Raw genomic sequence first — 18525 nt, 5'->3', positions numbered from 1 at the left:
GCCCATTTGATAGTTTTCATTATGACAACTATACAGTATATCGGTAGTGCCGTTTTGTTTATAAAATGTGTAGGAACACTAGTCATTATAAATGCTAACAGGTATTTAGGTACATCTAAGCAACTTTTACAATTGCTGAAGTTGAAGATCTTACTTTGAATTACTGCTCTTCGTATACACGTTTTGTATTTAATTACATAAAAAATAAAAGTAGCTTGTTTTTAATGAAAAAACTAAAAGCATTATCAGAAAAATATCAACGTTTTGGAACCTATTATGTGTATATATATATATTATATATATATTATATATATTTATTTATTTATTTATATCAATAATCAATAATTAATTAAAAATAGTAAATTTTTATATCTGTTATGATGATACTACGTAACATTAAAATATGAAAATGTTTCAATTGTAATCTTCTATTATTATTTGAGGCCTACTAAAATATTTATAAAACATTTACAAAGATACTATAACATTTTTTGTGCAGAATAATAAAATTATGATACAATAAAATATTACGTTGATGATAAATGAAATTGTATACATTTTTCTTACAGAAACAGATGTTGTATGAGAAATAAATGGATAGAAATTTGTTCCAATCTTCATTTTTGCATTGAATTCTGTTAGATAAAAATTATAAACGCTTAGTAAGATCGCTATTACTGACTCAAAAAATCATTGTATTTAATATAACAATACTTACAAACCCTGAAAATTTAAAGAAGAAATATATAATACAAAGTAAGATTAAAAAAAATAAGTTTTGCTATACAATTTAGATTATATGCAACTGAATTAACAAGTAGTAAATTAGTATTCGTTATCTATAATAACTGGAACTGAACGTCTAATGAATGAATGTCAACTGATTTTCAGGATACTGTGAATGATGAACATCATTACATTATTATACTTACAAATACACTCGCTACAATATTATCTATTTACTTATATAACATTATCATTCTCAATATACGTGGCCAATAAGAACAGATTTGTACTTGCATTGAAATCGTTAAGTTAACTCCAATCACTTCGCACAGCCCAGTATAGTGTGTATGTTTTCATATTTTTTGTTTTTGTTTTCTTTAAAAATACAATTTCTCATTGGATGGCAGCATTCTTATCAAAAAGTTGGCTTGGAGAATGTTGTAATGACATTTAGGAAGAGATTAGGGATTTTCTAGTAGATACTAATTTGTTAATAAATATGTGAGTTGTTCCAATTGTTAATGTGAATATCACAGAGGCTTGATCGGAATATCTTTTTGTAGGAAAATAGGTATCTACATATTACGATGGTAGTAAAGGTTAAAATACTCTTAATATGGGAAAGTTAGTTCTTAAAAATGCAATACACTATACATGGGCTAAACGCATTACAACACACCTCCCTTTACCTGGTCATTAGAATTATTCATCGGTATCTAATAACTTGTGTCGAATGTGCGGTAATATGGAGTATTTGTAACATTCGCTATTGAAGTAACTGTCGACTGCGAGTGATATTGCTAGAGCCAGAAGTAAGAGAAAATGTGATGGGGATTTCTTTCTTATTATCTTTTGTTATTCCCTTATATTTATTTGGGCCTAGATCGCAGCGGTTGCTACCTGCGTGAGATCAATCCATTGCTTGTTCCTACTGTTGGTGTCATTTCAAGCTCTACTAATAAAGGAAAATGATCTGAAAAAAAAAACAGTTAATTTATATTTAATATATAAATGTCGATTATATTTTGTAGAAAGATTTTATTAAGCTTTATAAATCATCATAGAAATTTCGTTTCTTTATTGTCTTACCCGATGGAACGTGTGGATGTGGACAACCAACTACTTTATGTTCTTTAAACCAATCTGCACTTAGAGGACCTAAAAGTCCTAATGGTACCATACTTTGTTTCGAGTAGAAAATGTAATCTATTATACCTTTGAATTCGAATCTGTAAGAAAGGGGAGAGCTAGGATCTTATCTTCCATTCTATATGAAGTAAAAACAAGGTATTAACATAATGTATAAGTAAAACTTACGTATAATTAGTATAGGGCATGATATCTTCACTATATGCAGATGCAAGTTTAAAAGAATGAGTGAATTCATTAGGTTTATCGCAACCAGAGATCTTCTGTAAGCATGATTTATAAGCTAAGTCTTTAAAGTCACGGTGATCAGCCGCTACTCGCCCCGAAGTAAGAAATTCAATTACACCTAAAAAAAGATATTTAAATAAATGTAAAAGACAAAAATATCAGATATAAATATTATCACATTATGTAATAAAAATATTATTTAATATTTGAAAGAAAATTAGATTAGTCAACGTAAGTGTTTCGATAATAAAGGAAAAAGGGACGAAATCAACGTATTATTTATAAATGTCTTATTCTTCATAAAAAACGATAAAAATAAAATATATTCAAAGTGAATTTTCAAGATACTTAAAAGTAATTCTTTCAGAAATAAAATCTTATTATATCTATATCCTATATTTTGTTATACGACATGAATCATTGGATGAAATATCCATTAACGTGGCAAGTGATATTAAAAATTAATAAAATAGAAATTAAATATTAAATCAAACATTAAAAATCTAAATATAGAGATTTCAGAATTAGTCTATGTTTTCTATAACTTAATTATTACGAACATGCACTTTCTCTAGATTAAGATTGGACTTAAAGTTATTTTTACAGAACAAAGTTAAATTGCTACTCCTATTTTATTAAATACTGTATAAAAAAAATGTTTATTTCAAACAGCCTTTATATTAAAATATTTTATACTAATATTCTCAAATAAGTGATATAAAGACATTCAAGTATTACGGTTCAATTTATAAATATTGTAAAGTCGACCAGTCGCGGAAGAACGCGATCGCGAGGAAGCGCGTCAACGGAAGTCGTAAATTCCTGTTGCGATTATAGTAATCGACGCCGCGAATAGATCGATCCCCTTATTTCTGTTGCGATAATAGGAACGGTTGAGTTGGTATAACACTGCGGTTAACAGGTTATAATACATATTTTATTTCCAACAGCTGATTTCACTGATAATGTAAATGTTCGGAGATATTCGTGGGTTAGGCTACGACGTCGAATTGTAATGTCTTTTACAATCAAGTTTAAAGTGTTCGACTCGTATCGACATTAGCCATTTGACGAGTGGCGACTAAGTTTTGACTCTTTTACATTTACATCTACATTTTACAATTTTAAATGATACTCTACAATGTAAGATTCTTTTTTAGATATTGTGTTAGCCTGTTCTGATTTTTAAGCAAATAAGGAAACCATACATTTTAATATACTTGGTTGTTTATACAATACGGTATGTATCGCGGTATACGGTATGTATTTTTACTGATTTCCGTGCTATATACAATAAATTATTTGCAATTAATGCTTTGATTTTGTTTCAACATTTTTGCTTGATCGTCGATGGAAAATAATGCCAGGGAACGCGAAACTCAAGTATACGGTACGATCGCTCGCTTTTTTCTTATAAAAATTATTATATCAAAGTAACAGGCACTCGAGAGTGCCATAATTTAGGCTTCTCTCGGCACTGCGTCCTAAGCCAAGGGTTCAGTAGAGTCGTCAACGAAGACGAAAGTTCAAGAAATATATGTATCATACAGTCTATTAAAACTTTAATCTTATAATTTAATCTTACTTTAGCAAACTTTACGAAACTTTACTAAACTCACGGTAGCCTTTTAAGAGTTTCAAGACGTTCTTAATTGAAGTTTTCTTCTCTGAAGTTAGCGAATTATTTGTGAATAGTTCTATCAGATAGAAAGCCTTTTCTGTGGACATCACACACCTCATTTGGTGTTTCAGCGATATCTTTTTCTGTTTGAAAAAGAAATCTTTCAAATCTCGACAATGTATTCTACTCTCTACTATATGTAAAATATTGTCCTGAAAAACCAACCAATCGTAATGAACGTTGTTTCAAAAGACACGTGAAAAGAACAATCTTCCATCTTTTTTCGACGTGTTCAAATACTGCCTCTACAAGAAGTGCAAGAAACCGACGTTTTCGGACAATTCAGAGCATTTTAGAAAATAAAGTATCGTGTAAAATTGTATGTAAAGCTAACGTATAAGATATAAATGATAGTATAGTTTACCAGAGTCAGGCAGAGAATTGAAGTCACCACAAAGTAACAGTTGAACATTGGAAGAATCAGGCTTGTGACCAGGTCTGAAAGACTGGCCAGCTTGGTCCAAAATGGAACGTAATTCATTACTGAGCATCATTGTCTGTATTAATTTAACATCGCAAAATTCTGGATCCCAATGAATGTGGGCTGTGCAAACTAAAATCGGTTGTTGAACTTGTGCTGGATCAGATGGAATTCCTGAAAAAATACCAAATAGTATTGCTTTACTTTTAGTGAACATAATTTAATGTCTCGCCGAATATTCGTAAATTTTATTCAAATGGTTTGATTAAGAAACAGCTGATGAATTATGGATATTAAAATCATATATTAAATAGTAAATAGCAAATATTTGTAAAATATAATAATAATTAATTCCGTAGATTTTAATACGTATACGTAGAACAGGTGTGAATATTAATTAGTTTGGAACAATATAAAGCGAATAAATCAATTAATTGAAGTAAATAATATTATATTAAATTTATAATGTCGTGTACTTATTAGGACAGGTTCAAATTTTATGACGATTGTCGAATAAATTAATCTTGGGATACCAAAAAGGGAATATTACTACTGAGCGAAAAAATATTAACGCAAAGTTGCCGTTATTAATCAATCTAATAAATCTTATCCTATCTAATGAAATTCATAATTATGCAAGAGGTGAATAGTAAGAGGAAAATAAGAAGAGAAATATTTATAATACGAAAGAATGATAATGACTTTTCAAAGAAATAATAAACTTGAATTTATTGTTAAGATAGTCTTTTCGTAATCGTTTTTCATTAAATACGGTATTTATTTCATTACATTAGTATTTTGTGAGAAGTAACTATCTATCTTGAAATGCAACTGAGTTTATATCACAATGTTCTAACTACAAGTTTAGGGTAACTGCTAATTAATTCTATTAACGCAATTCTTCTTTCTTCTTGTATATGAAAATATCATCTAAATCGAGCAATTATTAATAATTAATGCAGAGGAAGACATTAAAATTATATACACATGTATGTTGTAGAAATTTGATGAGTTACAATAAAATATTAAACCATAATAACTATGTATAAGTTATATACATAAGTTTTATTTTTATGCACATCTCATTCTTTGCAAATATATGATATTTGATTCATCTGATTCAAATTTATTTACTTGTGTGATTTTATAAATTACACTAAAGTGGTAGAAATGATAGAATAATTTATACATGATCTAATATCACACTGATATGAAAGATGAGAACAATAGTTGGTTATTGTACAATTTATTTAAGACTTATAAAATAATCAAATAAAACTTATGGTAATATATTTAGAAAATGTATTGTACATATATGTAAATTACATTATTACAATATATAAAATGTCACATTGATACATTTCCAACATCAGATGCTTTAAGTAACAATACATGTTCCGCAATGTATTGATCTTTATTTGTAATTGATAATATTGTATAAATGTGATTGTATATTTATGTGATTCAGCACACAAATATATCAGTATGTTATATATTGCATTAAATATTTAATCATAATGAGTAGCTTTATATAAGAAGGTAGCAAAAGAATACAAATTTTGCTAAAATATTATCATCAATGTAAAAACACCATAAAGGAGAGCACAAGGATATGCAATAAGAAGCCGTTGATTTTCTTCTCCTGACATAGTTGTAAGAAGCCTAGATGCGGATAAAGTTGACCAAAAAACTGTAAACGTGGCAAGAAATAAACCGATCGGGCCTCTCAAAGTTGTAAAAACACCTAAACCAGCAAGGACTACTACAGGTAATAAGCAATAACCTAACACAGATGCCACAGAAGATAATGTAATATTACTAGAATTGCTCATTAATGATTGCAGGATATACATCAAAATACACGATGTTACAGCTAAACCATAAACATAACCGAAATGTGCTTTTGAACCAGCTAATAAGAGAAACGCGGCGAGCATTAAACAAAATGCTACTGGCCCAGCTAAATCTGAATCCTGAAGTAAATAATTCGCATCGTCTATTTGTGCTTTTCTATGAAATGGATTTAACACAGCTAATGTTTTTTGTAATATTCTATCAGGATCGATGCCCAATTCTTCTAACAGAGGTGGTTCTTCTTCTTCGTCTACAAATCCAGCTGATCCTAAAATGTTTGTGTCAAACGTGATAAACAGTTATTTAAACCGACATAAAATATTGATTTCTCTAAGATTATCTCAATTGAAATCTGTTTTAAAACTATTTTTACGGTACGTACCACTAGTAAATGTACTTTGAACAGGATCGAGAACAGGATAACCTTTTTGCGCGTATGAATAATCACCAGCTTGTTGATCATTATATGTTTGAAATTCGAATTGTTGGTTAGGTTGATCAAAGCCAGAGGAATCAAAGTTATAATGGCTTTGAGGAGATTGTCCCCAATAATTTTCTTGTCCAGTATAACCAGACATTTGTGTTTAATATTTTTTATAGTGTATAAATTTATTTCTTTTTAATTCGAACTTGCACTAAATTTGTAACTGCAATTGATACATTTACATAAGTTAATAGGTTACGAAGTAGCAGTCTACTAGTTCTTGCGTGTGCTGCATGATGGCGCAGTTTGAAATAATACATATCACAGTCGATAAGCGGATAAAAACACAGACGATAAAAATTAAAAAATCATCTATATCTATAACGTATATCGATTCATCAATCGATATTAAGCTATTTGAAAGCTATTTGAAAATCAAAATTACCGACTTGACAATTTTTGTCACTTGTTACTTATTCGAGTTAGAAAAAACGTACAAAAATTTCGAAAGTTTTTTAGAAATTTCTTAAAGGTAACTGCATTTCCTACATAAGTTTGAAATATACTTTTATTTTACCAAATTACTAATTCGGTATTCTCTTCAATTATATGTAGCGTCTAGAATCTAGAAGTATTTATACAGTAGTTGTATAAATATTTATACTTATACATATTACTTCATAGATTATTTACTAAACAATTGAAATTAATTCGTATATTTAACATAGTTTCATTGATATCTATTTCCACTACCTGCACACCTATTTTCCCCTCTGACTGTAATTTTTCATACCATACATAGCTCAAAAAAATTTCCATGAATTGGATGAAAAAGGGGGATTCAGATCTAATCTTATTGACTTTCGGATATCTTGTAAAGGAGACAATCCTAAGTAACCTGCTTTTTGTCCAAGGCTTGGGACGATCATGCTTCAAAAGTTATGAGAAAAAGAAAATTGTACTTGTTACGTTGCGTTCACTCCGATATAAGTAGGTTAGGTCTAACCCACTCTAGTTTTCTTATTTAAGAGCGAAACCAGCAGCGAGATGGGGTTCCTCGGGCCGAATTCAAGGAATCTGCTTCTCGGCATCAACCTAACTTAGCCGAACCTAGCCATACCTTAACACGACATATTAGGATCGCAATCCCATTCAAATGCATATGCAATTTCATTTTTAGCCACTTACATTCGAGTAAATGCAATACGACCTGTACAATTTTCTTTTTCTCGTAACTTTTGAACCGCGATCGTCCCACGCCTCGGATAAGCTGCATGTTACTCAGGGCTCTCCCCTCTACGATATATTCGAGATTCAACAAAATTAAAGTTGCGGATAAGAGATGCCCTTCTTCCACATTTTTACACCACTCTATACCGATGGGTAGGGGAGCGTAGGTGTGGTGTCCGTAGCTACTAGCTGGACACGTAACACGCGCAAGTAGTTATATTTTGAGATAGCCTCTACTCGTGAGTTAATACGCTCGTAAAAAAAGTGGATCGTATGACATGTAAGGGGACGTTTGCTAGATGGCTACCCGAGATAGGATTGACATTCTGGCATCTCTACGTCATGAATTATAAGGCTGCTCGCGTATATGTAGTCTACGAACTTGTGCCACTTCATCTTCTTCAGGTGATACGAAGCGCGCTCCTCGATTTATGTTAGCATGACTATGACTCGCAATTAATTAAGAAATTGCTCCGATATCGAATACTGTCTACCAGTGTGTTTTGTTGACTGCTTTTGCGATTCGAACACCTCTGTATCATGATCACATGCCATTCGGTTTTTAATATGCATGTTCGATTCGCTCGACCTTGTAATGGTCTGCTTGTTACGATCTTGTAATTATATCGATGGCAGTCACAGGTTTACAAGTCCGTTCGTACGAAGCTAATACGTTTAATTACGTGGGAAATATACATGATTGTACAGGGTGGTTGGTAACTGGTGGTACAAGCGGAAAGGGGGTGATTCTACGCGAAAAAAAGTCGAAAATATAGAATAAAAACTTTTTTAAAATTTTTCCATAGAGACAACGATCTACAGTGAGATCCGTTATAACGAGACGCGATACAGTGCACGCGTACCGAGCCAAAATTCAAAGTCGATTTTCTCGAAAACAAAGCCTCGAACGAAAAATTTTTATTCTACATTTTCGACTTCTTTTTTCGCGTAGAATCACCCCCTTTCCGCTTGTACCACCAGTTACCAACCACCCTGTATTTCTCGTTCATAGTAATATTTAGTTTAGAGCTGAGACCTGTAAATCAAATAATAGTTTTGCTTCTAAAGCAAAATTTGTCCCACCACGGGGATAATGCAAATACTTAAACAAAATCTTCTGAATAATAGAAATTAAGATACATGTTTGCATGAGAGCACGTGAAGGTTTCGAATAGTGGAAATATTTGAAAGACAATGTTTTGGTGAATGTTTGGTGCTGCGACAGGAATTTTCAAAATTACTTTGAAATTTTGAAAGCGTTCATTAGTGAACTATGATACTAAATTGATATGATTTTATGATCCAGGAGCAAGTGTGGTGAAAGTGGCAAACCGTGTGTCAAAATATACGTATACAGGGTGTTCAAAAGAAGATTGATAGAAATTTAAAGAGTAGTTCTACGAAGTCGAAATAAGATAAACATGAAGAGCAAAAATATTATGTTTGGGTTACAACCATTGGAACATTCTGTTTGTTGCAAGGAGTAATGCATTGCATGTACATAATAACACATACACAGTTGACACGTATTTCACTCACCTCTTTTATTCTGACTAATTAAAATTAGCTACTTTTTTCTATTTATATTAATATTAGCTACTGTAATATTAGCTTTTCAGCAATATGTGCTGAAATTAAATTACAGTTTCATGATAAATTTTATATATTTGCAATAATTTGGAAGTATCCAAATATTATACTTATGGACGATAATGTATGCGGTAATCATAATAATATTTGATCCATGTATTCATTATCAGCAGTATATTTAGGCTCGTAAGATCACTCACCATTATCCCAAGCAGCCTCCTTGGTCCTAAGCAGGGCAGCCAATCCAATATTATCCTTTGGCATTACACGATTTAGCATGTGGTCAGAACCTTCTGCATTTGCCATTGCCAATTGGTTAAATTCGACTAAATGCTCTTTTATTAACGTAAATCTGTCGGAAAAGAAGGAACAAATGGATTAGAACGACACGAAATTGTGTTTCACTGTTAATTTCGTAATAATAACCTTTTTTGAATTATAACAGTAATTGAAATATATTATTCTTTAACTTGATATACAGTGAAACTCAGTAATGAGTTATACGCTCCATAAAAACGAATAAAAAGATAATATTGACACACCTACAGACTCGTTCATGTTTCTTACTATTAATTTATGCTTTATGATCTTTTCACATTTTTTCAATAGATCTCGTCCCTTCAAGATGTACCTATACTCATTTTTGAATATTACTGTATACACGATATCGAATGGTGTCATACAATGGGTGGAAAAACAAATTCACCGATTATCACGAATTTACGCTAACTTTATCGTATAATTGTATAATAACGTGAATGCATTACTTTAATTAAATTTAGTTAAGTCTACAGAACGTGCCTACAGAATTAGCGAATTCGATCGCTATAAAATTAGTATGCTTCTGTTATATGATACAACGGCGTGATCGAAGAAATCATTTTTCTTGTTAATCTGTTTGCATAAAAATTCTACGAGTGATTAGCGAAAGTTAATTTCGTTGAGTGAAAACGAAACTTTGCAACTTGGATACGATAGCCAGAGGATTTTCGTTGGCAAACTTATAAGAAGGCGTATCACGTACACCATGTAGAATACAGATTTCTCTTGCTGTTATGTGCAGCACGTATAGTTGGCCAGTATATTCTTCACTGAAACTCCATTACAAGCCATCATCCCTCTTACGATCTTACAAGAACCTCTAAACAACATGGAAGCAACGTTACCCATAGATATCAAGTAGGCGTCACGTACAGCACATCAGCGTTTTTGCAAAAGCTGATGCTTAATGAACGAAAACAGATTCGGAATTGTTCATTTAGTCAATTTTAAATGGCACAGCTAAACGGAGACTGACGAATTTAAAATACGTAGAATGGAGACCGATCGATTACATACAGTAGCGAATGAAAGAAAATTTAAATCATTTATTTTTATTATTTAATTTGTATTTTACAATTTGTCCAGATGCACATTTGGTAAGTTTTTCTAACTTAATTGCTAAATAACACGTGGATGGCTACACCCAGCGGGATACCATCTTCGAGTTTGACTATTTTATTTCTTCAGTCAGGTTTGTGGGGTCTTTTCTCGAACAAAATTTTTTATTATTTAATTCGTATTTTACAAATTGTCCAGCTGGACATTTGGTAAATTTTTCTAACTTAATTGCTAAATAACACGTGGATGGCTACACCCAGCGGGATACCATCTTCGAGTTTGACTATTTTATTTCTTCAGTCAGGTCTGTGGGGTGTTTTCTCGAACAAAATTTGTTTTCTACTTAATTTGTACTTTACAATTTGTCCAGCTGGACATTTGGTAAGTTTTTCTAACTTAATTGTTAAATAACACGTGGATGGCTATACCCAGTGGGATACCATCTTCGAGTTTGACTATTTTATTTCTTCAGTCAGGTTTGTGGGGTCATTTCTCGAACAAAATTTTTTATTATTTAATTTGTATTTTATAATTTGTCCAGCTGGACATTTGGTAAGTTTTTCTAACTTAATTGTTAAATAACACGTGGATGGCTAGCCCCAGCGGGATACCATCTTCGAGTTTTTTATTATTATTATTTTATTAATTTAAATCATGGACGTCATCTTCAACAATTTTTGAGTTAATGAAATTCCTGTAGAGCAAGTACTTTCTTTTATTCTATGTTTTCGTTATTCAGGTCGTCTAAAATTATTAACTATTATTAGGAATGTTTAGTAATGCGAATAAAGACAGTCTACGGCAAAATCCACTGAATTGAGGCTCGTTCGAGTGCACGTTTGCCTCAAGATCTCCAACTTGATTTCTTCAAAAACGAAACCTTAAGAGAACAAATTTTCTTCTTTCTTTTCAAGTTGCTTTTTCAAGTAGAATCACCTGCTGGTCGCTTGTACCAGTTATTAGATACCCTGTATATATTACATAGCAAAATATGCCTTTTAATACGCGCAACTTAAACTTGTAGTCTATCAGTTTCATAGAAAGCTAGTAAATATCTATATATTTTGGTGAAATTTAAACTGGTCCGGATACTCGTGAAGATATTCTACCAATAAGCAAGGTAGGTTAAAGAATTTCGAACAATATTTGTTCGAACAATAAAAAAAAACCATTGATCTAACGAACTGTTTTACAATTGTCCATGATCTGTTGTTCTAGATTACTGTGAATCGACGAGGACATTGTTTCTTCCTTTTCCATGATTTTCTCTCAAATGGATGAAAAATGAACGAATCTTCAAAGGATCTTTTGGCTTAGTCTATACGTACTTTTACGAAATTTTGACGTTTAAATTGACCACAGATTGTATATGAATCGACGAAGGTACACGTATCGATTGCTGTAACGTAACACGGAAGATATATCAAAAGTTGCTGGAAATAGCGCAGAATAGTTTGTGGCATCAGGAAGAAAGTAGGAACTCGTTAAATAACGGTGGTCTTTCGTCCTTGCAGAGATTAGATTGTTAGTCTTACATTGGCATCGCATTTATTATACGGCTGGGATTTTGCGGCCGAGCGGCGAATTAAGTGTATAAAGTGGCTGACAGATGCAACGGTTGCACCGGCCTTTAAAGAAACTGCGCGCTCTCTTACAGTCCATGCTGAATGTAGTACCTTTCGTTGCACGTTAGCCGTTAACAGAGCCCATTTGTGCAGCAGACCATTTCTGTCTCGTATCTTGTTATCCCCTGAGATGCGAGCGCAGATATCTAATATTTCCACCACTCTGCCCGTAGCTTTCAGTCTTCGGTTACAAAACTTAGAATGAGTTTCACAGGGTTAATACCGACCCACGATACACTAATACTACTAAGCTGTACCACGGCTGCTATGAATTCCCAGTGAAGATATAATTAACGAGGCTGGCTACCCTATAGTCGTTCCAGATTTCATGTCGCCTGGGACTCATCGACTCTTCGCTTTTTCTATCTGTCCAAGGACCATGCATCGGCGAAGCAGCTCGTTAATCGATCTCATTTAACGTTGTGATTCTCAACCAGTATGCCGCAGGAATTTTTCATGCGACATACTGATTATATCAGTCACTGACTATTTTTCCTCTTAGGCTTTAGACTGTCGAATAAAAAGAACGATAGCTCGTGTGAACAGCCAGTTTTCCAATATAATGTATGCTATGGGAATAAATTCGCGCTAGAAGCAGAGTCAGCGAGATTCCATGGCTCCAAATAAGTCGAGAAACAAGAACAACATTTTTTCGCTTGCAGCTTCGTTTCCGGGGAATTCTTTTCTTTTATTATTTAATTTGTACCTTACAATTTGTGCAGCTGGACATTCGGTAAATTTTTCTAGCTTAACCACCTAGCACCTACCTAGCACCTTCTAGCACCAACCTAGAAAATTAGCCACTTGACAGCGAAGTCTATTTCCCTCACTCTCCTAATGAAAACTTGTCCTTAACAAATCGGCTCTTTTCGTGTCCTTAGACCCACCCATAACTAGCTTTCCTCTGCCACAACATCGTCACTAAACTTTACTGATTTTCCAACTTTCGAACAGTCAACATCTCTTTACCTGGTTTGTATCCTTAGATCAGTCGCCTACTTAATTTATATAAAGTTGTTAGAGTAAAAGTGTCATTTACACGTGTCAATTCAGTGTATACTCAATTGTGACTATTAAGTGCATAATAAAGTGTAATAAAAAGAAAGTTAATAGTTGTATTACGGCTCAACTTTCTTGCTTTTTTATAATCTGAGTTGTGACTTGTGAGTTTACGTGGCAAATGTGTCGTCGGTCCTCTAATTGAATAGCTTCGCAGAAAAGTCCTACGTGACCTTGGCCACGAGCGGTTGCAAAACACGTGCGTGGTGGGGCTAAGACAAAGGGATGCTAAGGGAGAAAGACGAATTAACAGTCAGTGTCAGTGGAGAAGCCACAGAGTGTGAATCGAGAAATAAGTGAGTGCAAGTTGTGTTGTGGAGAGGGTGTGGTCCGCGTGAGAGAGAGAGGAAGAGAGAGAGAGAGGGAGCGTTGGATCTGTGGTTGACGAGAGCTGCAAATTAACTATTGAATTGTCTAAATTATAGTACGTTATTGTATTTAGTTCACGTTAAACAACCATCGTTTCCTGTTTAATCAACATCTGTACAATCCATTCATTGTAAATAAATCGTAATAGTTTACGATACTACAGTACGTAATATCACAAATGAAATTCAATGTAAATCGACAATATTATTGAAACTATTCTGAAAATTAAATAGCATGTTTGATTATGTTTCAGATGGGCAACGATCTTGTAATTTGTTTGAAAAATGTTTATGTAAGTAATATCACAAATGAAATTCAATGTAAATCGACAATATTATTGAAACTATTCTGAAAATTAAATAGCGTGTTTGATTATGTTTTAGATGGGCAACGACCTTGTAATTTATGTTTGAAATTGAAAAATGTTTGTGTAAGTAATATCACAAATCAAAATTCAATGCAAATATTATTGAGACTACTCTGAAAATTAAATAGCATGTTTAATTATGTTTCAGATGGGCAATGATCTCGTAATTTGTTTGAAAAATGTTTGTGTAAGTAATATCACAAATGAAATTCAATGTAAATCGACGATATTATTGAAACTATTCTGAAAATTAAATAGCGTGTTTGATTATGTTTTAGATGGGCAACGACCTCGAAATTTATGTTTGAAATTGAAAAATGTTTGTGTAAGTAATATCACAAATCAAAATTCAATGCAAATATTATTGAGACTACTCTGAAAATTAAATAGCATGTTTAATTATGTTTCAGATGGGCAATGATCTTGTAATTTGTTTGAAAAATGTTTGTGTAAGTAATATCACAAATCAAAATTCAATGCAAATATTATTGAGACTACTCTGAAAATTAAATAGCATGTTTAATTATGTTTCAGATGGGCAATGATCTTGTAATTTGTTTGAAAAATGTTTGTGTAAGTAATATCACAAATGAAATTCAATGTAAATCGACGATATTATTGAAACTATTCTGAAAATTACATAGCATGTTTGATTATGTTTCAGATGGGCAATGATCTTGTAATTTGTTTGAAAAATGTTTGTGTAAGTAATATCACAAATGAAATTCAATGTAAATCGACGATATTATTGAAACTATTCTGAAAATTAAATAGCGTGTTTGATTATGTTTTAGATGGACAACGACCTCGAAATTTATGTTTGAAAAATGTTTGTGTAAGTAATATCACAAATGAAATTCAATGTAAATCGACGATATTATTGAAACTATTCTGAAAATTACATAGCATGTTTGATTATGTTTTAGATGAACAACGACCTCGAAATTTATGTTTGAAAAATGTTTGGGTAAGTAATATCACAAATGAAATTCAATGTAAATCGACAATATTATTGAAACTATTCTGAAAATTAAATAGCGTGTTTGATTATGTTTTAGGTGGGCACTGACTTCGAAATTTATGTTGGACAATTTTTTTCAAATGCAATACAACAAATGAGATTCAGAGCGGAACAACAGTATTATTAAGAGTGGAAATTATATATAGTATGTTCGCATAGTTAGCATTATTTAGCACACTTAAGAAGCACTATGCGCGAGTGAAATAGATCTAATGGCTACTGGTAATAAATTACATTCCTAGCATGTAGCTGTGCAGGTGAGAGAACTGCTGCATTTTGACAAATAACGAGAAGGAAATGCCAGGTAAGAAATTTCTGTTGTGGTAGGTGTGTACGCCAGTTGTACAGTTAACAGTTGCTATGAAGTTAATTGTATTTTGCGTATTATGCAACGAACGTGCCGATCCATCATTGTCTCATGTTTTGCTAATTAGATAACTGTAAAGATGGTGAAATATGTTCGAATTTACGCGTATCACGGAGCGTTCGTTTTGTATATCTATGCAAAACTGTATGTGCAGCTAAGCACAACCTATAAATTACCACTGTGAATAGTTGAAAAGTACTAGAACTAGAGTTTGCAATCATTTAAGGTCTTGATGTGTCAAGAAATGTTGGCAAGAGAATAATTGTTTTAGTTTTTACGTGGTCCTAGTTACGTGCATTGTGTTACATTTGCATAAAATCTTGCATTGTGTTTATATAAAATATTCTTCGGAATTCCAATATTTATGACGAAAGATTAGATTTCAAAAATTTGACATTTAATTATACAAAGATTAATACGAATTCCAATTTATATTATTATACAGATATTATTCGAATCGATAAGAATTTATCTCTTTATCAACAGAATATCTCTTTAGCAATCAGAATTTATAATCCTAAGCTACGCTTCACAAACCATGGACAATTTTTCTTTCCTAATTTTTTCCCCTCTAGAACTAATAGTTTTCTGAAAAATCAATTTTCAAGGAGATTAGAAATTTCAACTTTCGAGATGTGCTGCTTAGCAACTCGACAGGTGCAACGGCAAAAGCACGAAACATCCGCAAGATGGAAATTTTGCAATTTTGTTGAAAATTGACTTCTTCGAAAACTGTGGGTTCCAGGAAAAGCAGTTTGCAGATTCGTGTTTAGCTCACGAAGAATCACCTACCGAGTGTTGCAAAATCGGGAAAAAGTACAAATTCGTCGAACAGTGTAATTTTTTGTAGATTTACTCGTTAGTTTTCTACATAAAAATGGATGGATCTTAAATAATGTCGTACTTACTTCGCTGTTCTGTAAAATATAGCACATCCATCTACGTATTTACGATCATTCTCCGCCATCGTCTTCGCTCGAGATTTTGGAGAAAATATGCCATCGTAGCCATCGTGTTTAAGTTCTGGCAGGAAGAAATTGTAGAATTGGTCCGTTTCGACCTCCTGCAGGCTAATTATGTCCGCGGCATAATGTCGTATCTCATCCAGGATCCCTTTTTTCCGATATTCCCAATCGAGCGCCCAACTCGGACAATAACCGTACATTTGCCGAGTCGCATACTTGTCGCATAATACATTGTAACACATCACTGTGAATATACCTGGAACAAAGACAGAACCACTTACAATTCGGGAATTTTACGAAATTAAAGTCGAAACATCTTTTAGAATAATCGCTCTCGCGAACGGATACTTTAACTTTTTTTTTATAAAGAATAAGAAGAAGAAGAATGAAGATAAGAAAGATTGATAATACGTAAATTGGAATATAAACGTAAATTTAATTGGAAGGGAAAGAATATCTCTGTAAGGTAGACATTTGTTCAAAATTGGACTACGTTTGCCAAAATTTTCTCTATTTCTTAACGTTTAAATTGTTTCGTAAAATTATTTTGTTTCGAAGTTTCAGCAAGTAAGAAACAAGAGCATAAAGATATCAAAATTAGTGCCAGTCGAACTGACGATGATAAAAATGAAGTTGTGTGTATGTTCGTGTGTTGGGTACATGTATGAATGTATTTTTTTTTACTTTTTTTTTATTTAAAGTTGTTTATTTAGCCCAAGAATACAGTTTTAGATTCATATTCACAATAAACGGTGAAATGTATGAATGTATGTGACGTGTGTAAATATTTATATATGCGTACGATATATATAGTAGATGGCAATGATCTTTTTTGTAATGGCCTGTGAGCCTGAGATACGAATAAACACCATCACTGTATTTTAAAATATTTATCGAATTATTTAACGTGATAAATTAAAAGTTCTACTGCTTATACATAGACTGCGAATATATCTGCAACTTTGTGTTTTTATAAACGTAATTACAGAAATGAAACCTAAATAGAAATTTGCCTCGTCTGCTAAATATGTGCTCTATTTTATATATCGTACACATTCTTGCATATTATATGTACTTCGTAGGATTTTTGGAATCTTAAATTTCCAAAAAAACCTATGAACATCCGCGGTCTACTTACGTAGAATAAATAATTCATCGAATATAATCAACAAAATCATAGAATGCGAAGGTGAATGGAAATAGAATAATTATTTTACATATTGTTCGTAGACGTGTGATTTACATAAAAATTCTCGTCAAAGGTTAACGAGAGTTTAATAGTTATTTCGAATTCATCGACGTTATCATGTCAAATGCACATTGTTTGAACACGATGTGCCGTGAGATAAGCGTCGTTAATGGCTGTCGTGTCCCGGTTTTCCTTCAGATTTCCTTATCCAAATCCAAGTTGGAAGATAGAGACAGTGTAAGTACGTATAGAGACCCGAGCTTATCTTAACGCGCATAGACGATAACGACTGAGAAAATGAGACAAAAGGGAATTCTTCTATAGCTATTTTCCAAAAGGTGCTTTCTTCAGTACCATGTTCAGGACGTCCTAGATGATTCACTTAAGATACGTAAAGAGCAAACGTGTTCGAAGCACATACACATTCGTTCATGATTATTAGCACATCTGCTGAGTTTCATAGGAAACGTGATAATTAGTAGGCGGAGAGCTTTTATGCAAATTTATGTTTTCGAGAATATAATCAAAGAAGTATAGACCAGGCAGACGATTTTCTTATCTATTAGGTTGTCTGAACAGTTTCTTTCGTTTTATAAGGAAATAATAGACGCACAATGTTTTTTCTTTTATATTAGTCTATTGAATTATGCACGAACATAATAATAGAAATATAACGAAATGGGTCATACCTAATTCAATAAAATGATATCAAACAGAAATTGTTGTTCATCAAAATTTTTTTTTTATTATTTAATTTGTACTTTATAATTTGTTCACCTGGACATTCGATAAATTTTTCTAACTTGATTGCTAAATAACGTGTGGATGGCTACCCCCAGCGGGTTACTATCTTCAAGTTTGACTATTCTATTTCTTCAGT

General features: G+C 32.4%; 2 protein-coding genes across 3 annotated transcripts in view; both read right to left on the bottom strand.

Moving 5' to 3' along the window:
- Window positions 1-1084: 1084 nt before the first annotated feature.
- LOC117212943 (CCR4-NOT transcription complex subunit 6-like) overlaps window positions 1085-18525 on the bottom strand; it is a 126426-nt gene continuing 108985 nt past the window's right edge. For both annotated transcript variants that reach the window (XM_033458102.1, XM_033458103.1), the window contains exons 3-8: window positions 16400-16712; window positions 9504-9655; window positions 4149-4379; window positions 2044-2221; window positions 1816-1955; window positions 1085-1699 (exon numbers count right to left, since the gene is read on the bottom strand). In XM_033458102.1, the coding sequence (XP_033313993.1) occupies window positions 1623-1699; window positions 1816-1955; window positions 2044-2221; window positions 4149-4379; window positions 9504-9655; window positions 16400-16712 (1091 nt within the window). In that variant the 3' untranslated portion in view covers window positions 1085-1622. The remainder of the gene's footprint in view (window positions 1700-1815; window positions 1956-2043; window positions 2222-4148; window positions 4380-9503; window positions 9656-16399; window positions 16713-18525) is intronic.
- LOC117212950 (protein YIPF7) lies at window positions 5443-6781 on the bottom strand. Its single transcript, XM_033458120.1, has 2 exons — window positions 6442-6781; window positions 5443-6327 (listed from the first exon to the last, which is right to left on the bottom strand). The coding sequence occupies exons 1-2, from the start codon at window positions 6635-6637 to the stop codon at window positions 5768-5770; spliced, it is 756 nt and encodes a 251-aa protein (XP_033314011.1). The 5' UTR covers window positions 6638-6781; the 3' UTR covers window positions 5443-5767.

Source organism: Bombus bifarius, unplaced genomic scaffold, assembly GCF_011952205.1.
Source record: "Bombus bifarius isolate JDL3187 unplaced genomic scaffold, Bbif_JDL3187 scf7180000008421, whole genome shotgun sequence".
Taxonomy (NCBI): Eukaryota; Metazoa; Arthropoda; class Insecta; order Hymenoptera; family Apidae; genus Bombus; species Bombus bifarius.
This window is presented reverse-complemented; position numbering and strand designations above follow the sequence as displayed.

Excerpts from the sequence above, each read along its gene's own strand:
- LOC117212950 (XM_033458120.1), bottom strand. The coding sequence starts at position 6,637 with ATGTCTGGTTATACTGGACAAGAAAATTATTGGGGACAATCTCCTCAA. Across the intron at positions 6,328-6,441 it reads TCAAAGTACATTTACTAGTG|GATCAGCTGGATTTGTAGAC; the intron begins GTACGTACCGTA and ends CAAACATTTTAG.